The 10,929-nt window shown below is 56.2% G+C and overlaps 1 protein-coding gene across 1 annotated transcript; it reads right to left on the bottom strand.

The window, feature by feature from the left end:
- Window positions 1–2,738: 2,738 nt before the first annotated feature.
- Window positions 2,739–10,191, bottom strand: MRM1 (mitochondrial rRNA methyltransferase 1). Its single transcript, XM_058037527.1, has 5 exons — window positions 9,536–10,191; window positions 8,680–8,773; window positions 8,076–8,196; window positions 3,378–3,497; window positions 2,739–3,228 (listed from the first exon to the last, which is right to left on the bottom strand). Exons 1-5 carry the CDS (start codon window positions 10,189–10,191, stop codon window positions 3,179–3,181), a joined length of 1,041 nt encoding a protein of 346 aa, XP_057893510.1. The 3' UTR covers window positions 2,739–3,178.
- Between the last annotated feature and the right edge of the window lie 738 nt (window positions 10,192–10,929).

Raw genomic sequence — 10,929 nt, 5'->3', positions numbered from 1 at the left:
TTGCACCTGTGGAAGGAGCAAGACCTCAGGGTTGATTGCATTCACGAACGGGATCGGGGCTGTGCGTTCTGGAGGTGCCCCGTGGGCAGCATTCCCAGCTCCTGCAGCAATCCCAGCTCCTGCAGCATTCCCATCCTCAGCAGCATCCCCTTCCCCTGCCACCAGCCTGGCCTTTGTAGAGGGAAAGGTGTTTGTTCCCTGTCCTAGAGCCATCCCAGCCTCCAAAACATCACTGGGACCCAGCACTGAACTGGGGGAATGGGATTTCTCCAGTTGGATTGGGAGGAATGGGATCTCTCCAGTTGGATTGGGTGGAATGGGATCTCTCCAGTTGCTGGATTGGGTGGAATGGGATCTCTCCAGTTGCTGGATTGGGAGGAATGGGATCTCTCCAGCTGGATTGGGGGGAATGGGATCTCTCCAGTTGGATTGGGGGGAATGGGATCTCTCCAGTTGCTGGATTGGGAGGAATGGGATCTCTCCAGTTGGATTGGGTGGAATGGGATCTCTCCAGTTGTTGGATGGGGTGGAATGGGATCTCTCCAGTGGTGGGGACACCCTGAGCACAAAAGGCAAACGTGGGGCAGGAGCTGAGCTGCTCTCCCAGCCAGACTCCCAAGGGTGGATTTTGGGAAATGGAAGATTTGTGTTTCCCCTGGCTGAGATAAGGCAGTGCTGAACTCATCCTGTGAATCCAGGAGGACAAATGTTTTGCCACTGTGCTTAGAGACACTTTGATTATTGAGAAATCATTCTGGAAGGGCAATTAGTAAATTTTAAAATGAATTTGGTAAATAAGCCTCTGAAAGGAATCCATGACAAGCAGCGGGGAGGGAAGAATTGACTTTCAAATTACACACACGCACTTTATTCATATCTAAATATCAAAGAGACTCTATGTACAAACAGAAGTAATCAGGAAACGTGTTTTGATCTTGCTGATGTACACAAGAAATGACAATTAATGTCCCCCTTTATGATATAAAGCTGGGATTTTTTTACAGTTACATTACAGGGACGATTATACTCAAGCTTAGGGCTAAAAATAATGAAAGACTATAAAAACTACATTTTAACATTTAAAAATATCCAGGAAATTAACTGGAGAAGCAGGCAATGATCCAATTAATGGATTGCATTTATTAGATCGGGGCAAATGGCACAGCACAGAGCTCCAGCACCAAAGGTGGGAGAGAGCAGAGGTCCCTGAGCTCCTCAGAGCCTCAGGATGGGGCTGGGACAGGAGGACAAAGCATCAGCTCCATCCAAAAGGCACTGCAGGTGGGGAAAACGGGGCTAAAACTCACCAGAGAGGGAAATGGGGTCAGAGGGAACAGCAGAGCCATCCAGAGGGGGACTCAGTGCCCTCACAAGCAGCAAAGTCTGAGCTGCAGCCCGAGTTATGCACTCAAATCCTGAAATTCAAGCTCAAGCAACCCCCAAAAGCCCTGTCTGCTGCCCCAGTGCCAAAGCAAGGTGTTCCATGGATACCGGAGTGGGAATTCACAGGAGAGAGGAGATGGAGCTGGACTGGTGGCCAAGCAGGAGCTTCTCCTCCCACTCCGGTGCACACAGAGGTCCCAAAGGGTTTTGGGAGCCTTCCAGGAGCAAAGGAGCTGCTGCAGGGCTGCCCAGCTGCCTCCGGGTTGGAGGGGCTGAGCAGATGGCCAGGCACAGCCTGACAGAGCCCGGCTTCCCCAGGCACACAGAGCCAGGAGTGCCTCCCCACTGCTGGGACAAACCCAAAATAGAGAAACAAAACGGGAGGAACAGCAGCTCCTGTGAGATGGGAAATGAATGCACTTAGCTGCAGGTGAGGGATGGAGAAATGGCTTCACCCTGATCCCGAGGAAGGATTCAGCCAGCCCAGGGCTGGATCCTGGAGTCTTTGCTCTGGAAATGAGCAAATCTGAGCCACGGGCCCCCTCTGCTGGGGCACCCTGGGCTGCTGAGCAGCTCCTCGGGGCCTGCAGCCTTTCCCTCTCAGCTTTAATCCAAAAAAAGGCAAATTCAGCCCCCAAACTGCACCAGCTCTCAGCCACAAGGCACCAGCTCAGGGCTCTGCTGCTCCCTGTGGGTTTGGTCACACAGCCCTGCTTGGATGATGGGGTCACTTCAGAGGGGTTTGGGATTTGTCCTTTGCTCAGGACACACCCCAGGCACCCTCCTCTCCCTCACAGCCACAGAAGGGAGCCCTGGACACCTTCCAGGAGCTCCTGTCCCCCATCCCAGACACCTGCAGTGTCCCCAGTGCCACCAGGGACACAGAAAACACCCCCACACCCCCACACCAGGGCTTACAGACTTCATTTAGCTCAAAAAAAAGTCCTAATTAGTCACTCAGAGTGATTTACTTATTCATTTGTATGTGGGGAGGGGGCAGGCTGAACGGAATTGTTTGAAATTATCCCTAAAGGGCACTGTAAATTAAGTGTTAATGAGGAATCCTATGCACAGGGCCACGGTAGCTAAATAAAATAATTAAGGTGCTAAGTGATAACATTCTTTTGGCTCTCAATAATTTAGCCAGCCTGGATTTTCAAGCAGGAGAGCTGCAAATGAAGCCACCAGCAGGACACTGGTCCTGGGGCACCTCAGCCCCAGGAGGATCAGTCCAGCTTGGAAAGGAAACTTCCCCAGAAGGCACCGAGCTCCAGATCCCTCTTCCCACCTGAAGGACCAGTCACACTCTGCATTTACACGACACAAAATGGATTAATTTGAGTCCACAACCAATCTTTACAAAAGCTTTATTTCCACGGGCTCCGTTTCCCCCCCACCCCAGACGTTTGCCAGCCCTTGGCAGGGCTGCACACCTGGTTTACAACCAAACACAGAAAATGCAGCTCCAGGGGCTGCCAGGCACAGCTGGGGAGGGCACAGGGCTCCTTCACCCACGGCCCAAACCGTCCCCACAGTCCAAGGGATGCACAAAGTCTGCAGGGCACAGGTGCTGGGGCCACCCCTGGGTGTTCTCCTGCTCCCAGACCTGCCTGCCTTCCCTCAGCTGCTCCCCCCAGCTGTTACCCACAACATCAGGGGTCTGCTGGCTTCTGCAGCAGCCAAAACGCAGCTCAGGTCTCTGGGCTCTCCCTGGAAGTCACCGTGATGGTGGAGACCCTGGGAAGAGCATTTCCATACCCACACTGAGCAGCTTCCTCCACAAATGAAGAGGATTTCAATCTCCGTGCCTCCGTTTCTGGCTGCAGATGGAGTGCAGGAGGATACCTGTAGGAAAGCAAATATAAATAAATATTATAAAATAAATATTAAGGGATTTTATTTTTTTTCCAGACCACAAGAAAACCATTCGGTGGGCCTGGATGTTAAGTGCAGAGGCTGAGGGGTTGGTACCTGGTGCCCAGAACTGCTCTCACCTGCAGCCACAGAGACGTTGAGGGAGTCGATGCCGGGGTGCAGCGCCCTGCCAGGGGGGATGGCCAACATCTGCTGGCACTGCAGCTGGGTCTGCAGGGAAATGCCCTCCCCTTCACTGCCTGCAGGACACACACACACTGCTCAGCTCAGCCCCAGCACCTCCCTTCCCCTCCCCGCTGCAGCTCCTGTCAGTTCTCTGTGTGTGACACTCTCCCCAAGCTCAGCCACCTCAGCAGCTCCACACAGCAGCTGAGCCCCAGAGGGAGCCTGGCACCTTCCTCCCTGCCCTCCCTCTCCTCCCTGCCCTCCCAGTGTCGCCCCACATTTCACAGAGAAAAGCAAGGCACAATTCTTCCCAAGAACATTACTGGGTTTCACAATCTCTGAACATCAGAGAAAGAAAACACAATTCTTATCTCATTTGCTGTGCCTGTGTTTGTGCCACGGCAGAACGCAACGTGGAGATTGTTTACCCACAGTGATGGGGCTTTGGTTCCTTGGCCTGTCAGGGCCAGGTGTGTGTGTTTGTGTGTCAGCACTGTTGGTGACAGTCACAAGATCAGTGCAGTGTGTGCAGGGCTGAGTGCTTGGCAGATTCAGTTTAGATGTACAGAATAATACAGTATAATAAAGTAATTATTTAGCCTTCTGATATCAATGGAGTCCTCCTCCTCATTCCTCCTTTGTCAGGCCCTTCTCAGTACAGCTAAATCCCTGGATCTGTTCCCCAGCATCTCAAGTGGTTTTGAGGAATATCCATGCACCATCTGCACAGAGATCCCACAGGAGCAGAGTGCCAGCAGAGAGCTCCCCGTGGGCACAGGGACAGGGCAGCCAAGGGGGCACAGGCCAGCTCTGCCCCAGCAAACCCCACATCCCAACTGCCAGAGACAGCAAACCCCACATCCCTATTGCCAGAGACACCAAGCCCCACATCCCTATTGCCAGAGACACCAAACCCCACATCCCTATTGCCAGAGACACCAAACCCCACATCCCTATTGCCAGAGACACCAAACCCCACATCCCTATTGCCAGAGACACCAAACCCCACATCCCAACTGCCAGTGAGAGCAAACCCCACATCCCAACTGCCAGGGACAGCAAACCCCACATCCCTATGGCCAGTGAGAGCAAACCCCACATCCCAACTGCCAGGGACAGCAAACCCCACATTCCTATTGCCAGGGACAGCTCCAGCCTTCCCAGCACACACACACACACACTCCATGGGCTGGGTGCAGCTTGTGCATGCAGACAGTTTAAGCAGAGGCTTCAATTGATTAGTTGTTAAACCAGGCAGCAGCCCTGATGTGTTTGGGCTGATACACTGGTGAAACAGAGTTGAAATCTATCCCAGGTCATTAGTAGTTGTTTGACTCACACTGTCACAAAGGGAAATGGAAAGGGAGAGGCTTTAAACAATGCTGTGTGCAGACAGGTGAAAATGCAGAGGGCCCTGGACCTCCCAACCTGCCTGGCTCCCCAAAGAATTCTTTATTCCTGTTATTTAGAGCAGCACAGGCAGCTGCAGGGCTGCAGGGATGGCCAGCTCATCCCAAACACCTCTGGCAAACAGGCCCAGCATGTGGCTGGGCTCAGTGAGCCCTCAGAAGCCCCAAACCCCATCCTGACCAATCCTTCCCTCCTGCTCTAACAGCCAGCAGAGCACACAAGGCCTGGGGGGGCTCACCCAAGGTCCCAGGGTGACACCAGCAATCAAAGCCAGGCCTCCCATGGCCCTGCCTGTCTCCTCACCACTCCAGGGATGCTCAGAAAAGCAGAAATACTGTCCTGGAAAGGTCTTACACCTTACCTCCTGAGCCTCTCCAACTGGGACAGCAGCAATGGCTCCTGCAGAAATCCTCTCCTGTCCCTAAAAAGGGTCTTACAATTCCCAATAAAGGCACCAATTTTGCCTCCAGCTTTTACAAAGCTTTTTATGGCCCTGGCTGCTTAAAATAATCAGGAGAGATAAATTCAGGGCAAAAAGACTTGCACAGTGTGACACAAGGGAGGGAGTACTGACTGAATCAGATGAAATCCTCGTTTAGACTGGTGACCAAAACACTTCCCACTTCAGATCTTTAACTTTCACCTCTCAGCTTCGTCCCTCACTGACAGAGCTCAAAGACCAGAGCTTGGAGAAATGACAAAACACATTTCCTGCCCCATTTACAATTAACACCACTCACAATTGCAGTTCCCAGTGCAGGAAATTCAGAGCCAGCAGCAGAAAAATATACAAAATTAACATCTCCATAAAACCAGCAGCTCTGTGAAGAGCCTTAAACCCCGAGCTAAAGACTGAAGGTCTAAGAAGAACAAATTACCCAGAAACTCTTCTTACTCAGCCATCTAAGTGCTCCCAATCTGTTCCTTGTGCACCAGGCTCCCAGTCTGAGCTGTCTGTCGCCTCCAGCAATGACTCCAGTGCAGACAGCATTAAGCTGGACTGTCCAAATCACTCTCTGCCAAGGCAGCGAGGATGCCAGGAGGGGGAACTGCAGCCTGCAAATGCTTAACTTACAGGACAATCTGTGTGGTGCCAGGGAGCTCAGTCCCAGGCTGAATTATCCCTGCTGCTCCCTGCAGCTGCAGCACTGCTCCACATTCACATCCAGGACGTTCCTCCCAACCAGCCCAGCGCCAGGCGACCGTAATGTTCAATTTTCTTTCCAGCCAAGAGTTAGTGCTCAGCAGAGAGTTGAAATCATTACTGCTGCAGGGTCCGGGAGCTCTCCTCATGCATCTACCAATCAGCCTCCAATCTCCCCTGACAAAAGGATATTTGGGCTTTTTCCTGGAGAAATCTCTCATAACTCACGGTAACGACGCCGCTGCCGCTCCCAGCCCTGCCCGTGTGCGGGTGCTGGCGCCGTTTGTGGGATGCATTTCTTTGTGGGCAATCAGCAGAGCTGCCAGCCCCCCTGCTCCCCCTGGAATACAGCTCCACACATCTTGTAGAGATGCCAGATTTGCAGCGTTGTCTTGTCAGTGTTTCCAGGAGCTCAATAAACATTTTAATTAAAGGAATATCCTCCGAGCCAAGGCGGCCCCAGCACGGGGCAGGATTGCAGCCCCTCCCTGGCTCCTGGCCAGCAGGACTCTGTGTGAAAGCTCCAGCCAGCTCCTGTGCCAGGTGACAGGTGACAACAGTGGGGGACGTGGCACGGCCACACACAGGTGCCTGGAGCTGCATTCCTGGGGGAATTTCCTTCTCCAGCTGCCACAAAGCTGCTGCTCCCCTTCCCTTCACCTTCTGGGAGGCTGCACAAGCCCAGACTGTGCCTACAGAAGGTGAGAGAGTGGGCAGAACTCCCTGCAGGAACTGCCCAGCTCGGTGCTCTGGGACGTGGCAGCCACTGCTCCAACAGGGAGGAGATTGCTCTGCTCCTGCCCCACAGGCAGCACCTCCTGCCCTGTCCCAGGTGTGCCCCGACTGCTCTCAGGGGTGGCTGCAAAGCCCAGCTCTGTACCCAACCATGCCCAGCTCTGTACCCAGACCATGCCCAGCTCTGTACCCAACCATGCCCAGCTCTGTACCCACACCATGCCCAGCTCTGTACCCACACCATGCCCAGCTCTGCACCCACACCATGCCCAGCTCTGTACCCAACCATGCCCAGCTCTGCACCCAGACCATGCCCAGCTTTGCACCCACACCATGCCCAGCTCTGTACCCAGACCATGCCCAGCTCTGTACCCAACCATGCCCAGCTCTGTACCCAGACCATGCCCAGCTCTGCACCCACACCATGCCCAGCTTTGTACCCACACCATGCCCAGCTCTGTACCCACACCATGCCCAGCTCTGCACCCACACCATGCCCAGCTTTGCACCCACACCATGCCCAGCTCTGTACCCACACCATGCCCAGCTTTGTACCCACACCATGCCCAGCTTTGCACCCAGACCATGCCCAGCTCTGTACCCACACCATGCCCAGCTCTGTACCCAGACCATGCCCAGCTCTGTACCCACACCATGCCCAGCTTTGCACCCAGACCATGCCCAGCTCTGTACCCACACCATGCCCAGCTCTGTACCCAGACCATGCCCAGCTTTGCACCCACACCATGCCCAGCTCTGCACCCACACCATGCTCAGCTCTGCACCCACACCATGCTCAGCTCTGCACCCACACCATGCCCAGCTCTGTACCCACACCATGCCCAGCTCTGCACCCACACCATGCCCAGCTTTGCACCCACACCATGCCCAGCTCTGTACCCACACCATGCCCAGCTTTGCACCCAGACCATGCCCATCAACAGCCCCTGGTGGTTCTTCCCAGCCCAGACATTCCTGGTTTTTAAGGGGAAATGTGGCACAGCTCTCCCCGAGCAGCTCTGTCCATGAACAGCAAACACCTCTTGGGGCTCACCACCACAGAAAATCCACACCTGGGGCTCCAGCACACATCAAAACACAGAACACAAAGCAAACACCACCCTGTGACTGCCCTGGCACCAAAACTGCCCCCCAGACCCTGCTCAGCTGCTGAATTCCGAGTGCATCCACAGACTGCTCCTGCTGGGAGCCCCCTCAGCTCCCCCCGTTCCTCCCAGCCCGTGCTTCATTCACAGCCACACCATTCCAGGATTCCCTCTCAGCTTTTCTTTTCCAGACCTGTAAGAACCCCTGTGGTTGTTGCCATCCTCCCCCCAGCCCCCAGCTCTGGGAATGGCAGTACCTATCACCACAATGAGGGGTTTGTCCCACCGGAATTCCGAGCAGCTGATGACAGGAACACCTTCCACATCCTCGGGCCTGCTGGCTGTTCCCACCACTTCCCAGCCTTCTGCACTTTTAGCCTAGAAAAGGAAAGAAATCAAGAACTGCCAATTACTCAAGCTTAAAAAGAACTCATGTCTGCAAGCACTCTATTTTTCACATTTTCAGTTAAGCTGTCTAGGGGTTTTTTTTTTGGCATGCCTTCAATTTTTACCTGCAAAGGGCTCCCTCTCACACCTCACTGCATAGGGAGAAAAGATTCCCAGCAGCTCCCCCCAGCCCTGGTTCCTCCTCTGTTCCCTGCTCCAAAGGCTGCCCAATGCTGCCATCGTGTGCTGGGCCCCGGGATGCTGCTGTGCCACACATCCCGAGGAGAAGGGAGACAAACCCCGGCATGCCCAGAGCTGCAGGATCACCCTGGCACCTCCAGCTCCCAGAATCTCCCCCTACCCTTGGAGTGGGGCTGGGGGTGTCCCAGCACAGACACTGCATGTCAAACCTGCCGTGTTTGTTTTCTTGAAAAAAAGAAAAAAAAAAAAAGAAATTAAAGTGTCTCACTGTACCTTCAGAAAGGCCGGCAGATCATCTGTGCTGTACACATCAAAGACCTCCATGGTTCCAGCACTGGCTTTGCTCACTATGGGAGTCAAGGGGCAGCTGCAAGGGGAAAAGAACGGACAAGTGTCACACGAGAGGAAATGCAGGTGAATTTTCAGATCCCACTCACTACACGGATGTGTATTCCTACAGAGAATAGGAGGGCTCAGAAATTAACCCAGGAAACGGGTCACAGGAGGGACAAGAGAAACACAAAATGGGTTAAACAAGGAGAGTCCAGGGAGAGCCTGGAATCCCACACCCCACAGCCTGCCTGCGGAGCAGCAACATCCCAAATCCTGCTCTGGAGATCAGCCCCAGAAATCTCCCTAAACAACAGCTGAGTGATGCAGGCGGGAAACCTGTGTGGGAGGAAAAGGGGGTTGGAGGAGCCTGTACTTTCTGTGGCCTGTACCTGTTTGTGTGTCTTGTTACCTGTTTCTGTGGCCCATCCCTGTTTGTGTGTCTCACACCTGTGTGTCTCACACCTGTTTGTGTGTCTCGTTATCTGTTTCTGTGTCCCATACCTGTTGCTGTGTCCCGTTATCTGTTTCTGTGGCCCGTACCTGTTGCTGTGTCTTGTTACCTGTTTCTGTGTCTCATTATCTGTTTCTGTGTCTCTTACCTGTTTCTGTGGCCCGTACCTGTTGCTGTGGTCCCTTATCTGTTTCTGTGTCTCATTATCTGTTTCTGCGGCCCATTATCTGTTTCTGTGTCTCGTTACCTGTTTCTGTGTCTCATTATCTGTTTCTGTGTCTCTTACCTGTTTCTGTGGCCCGTTATCTGTTTCTGTATCTCATTATGTGTTTCTGTGTCCCGTACCTGTTGCTGCGTGTCGCCACCACTCTGTCCACCCCCAGGAAGTACGCGGAGCGCAGCAGAGCCCCCAGGTTCATGGGGTCCTGGATGTGCTCCAGCACCAGCCACAGCAGCTGCCGCTCCCCGCTCTCTCCGTCTCTCTCCTCCGCGTCCCGCAGGCTCCTGAAGGGCAGCGGGGCGGCCTCCAGGCACACTCCCTGGTGGGGCCGGCCCCGGCACAGCGTGTCCAGCGCCCGGCCCGGGACGTGCAGTACGGGCACCCCGCGGGCCGCGGCCTGCAGGGCGAGCTCGGCGCTCAGGGGCCGCCCGGGGCCGCCGCGCCGCTCCTTGAGGAACAGCCGGAACAGCGCCCTGCGCGCCCGGGCCAGCGCCAGCCAGCACGGGGCCACCCCGAACACGATCTCCGAGCCTTTGGTTCTCTCCAGGGCCGGCGGCGCCTTTCGCCCCAGCCCCTTCCCCGGGCCGGCCCGGGGCGAGTCCTGCTGTGCCCGCCACAGCTCCCGCCCGGTGCGCGACCCCCGCCCGGCCCCCGAAGCCTCCGGGGGATCGCTGCCTCGGGGCGCTCCTTGCTCAGCCCCGCGGCTGGAGCGGAACCGGAGCGGGGCCCGGCACAGCCGCGGGGCCCGCGGGCACAGGAGGGGCAGCAGCGCCCGCTCCATGGCGTGGGGGGAAGCAGCCGGCCCCGCTCCGCAGCCGGGGCACGGCCGGGGCCAGGCGGGGATCCCGGCGGGGCACCCGAGCCGCGGACACGCGCGCGGGCCCCGCTCCGCTTCCGGCGGCCCCGGCACGCCCCGGCCGGCAGCGCCCCCTGGCGGCCGGCGGGGATACCGGGAACGGAGCATCCCAGAGCCCCGGGAACGGGAAATGGGAACGCCGGTGACCCCGGGTACGGGAATGGGGAACCCCAGTGACCCCGGGTACGGGAATGGGGAACCCCAGTGACCCCGGGTACCGGAGCATCCCAGAGCCCCGGGAACGGGAAATGGGAACGCCGGTGACCCCGGGTACCGAGAACAGCCCGGGAACGGAGCATCCCAGAGCCCCGGGAACGGGAATGGGGAACCCCCGTGACCCCGGGTACGGGAACGGAGAACCCCAGTGACCCCGGGTACCGGGAACGGAGAACCCCCGTGACCCCGGGTACCGGGAATAGCCAGGGAACTGAGCATCCCAGAGCCCCGGGAACGGGAATGGGGAACACCAGTGACCCCGGGTACCGGGAACGGAGAACCCCAGTGACCCCGGGTACCGGGAACAGCCCGGGAGCGGAGCATCCCAGAGCCCCGGGAACGGGAATGGGAACGCCAGTGACCCCGGGTACCGGGAACGGAGAACCCCCGTGACCCCGGGTACCGGGAACAGCCCGGGAGCGGAGCATCCCAGAGCCCCGGGAACGG

Source organism: Melospiza georgiana, chromosome 19, assembly GCF_028018845.1.
Source record: "Melospiza georgiana isolate bMelGeo1 chromosome 19, bMelGeo1.pri, whole genome shotgun sequence".
Lineage (NCBI taxonomy): Eukaryota > Metazoa > Chordata > Aves > Passeriformes > Passerellidae > Melospiza > Melospiza georgiana.
Note: the sequence above shows the minus strand (reverse complement) of the source record. Positions and strands in the feature narration are given on the sequence as shown.

Excerpts from the sequence above, each read along its gene's own strand:
- MRM1 (XM_058037527.1), bottom strand. The coding sequence starts at position 10,191 with ATGGAGCGGGCGCTGCTGCCCCTCCTGTGCCCGCGGGCCCCGCGGCTG. Across the intron at positions 8,774-9,535 it reads GTGGCGACACGCAGCAACAG|CTGCCCCTTGACTCCCATAG; the intron begins GTACGGGACACA and ends TTCCCCTTGCAG. Across the intron at positions 3,498-8,075 it reads ACCCCTCATTGTGGTGATAG|GCAGTGAAGGGGAGGGCATT; the intron begins GTACTGCCATTC and ends TGTGTCCTGCAG.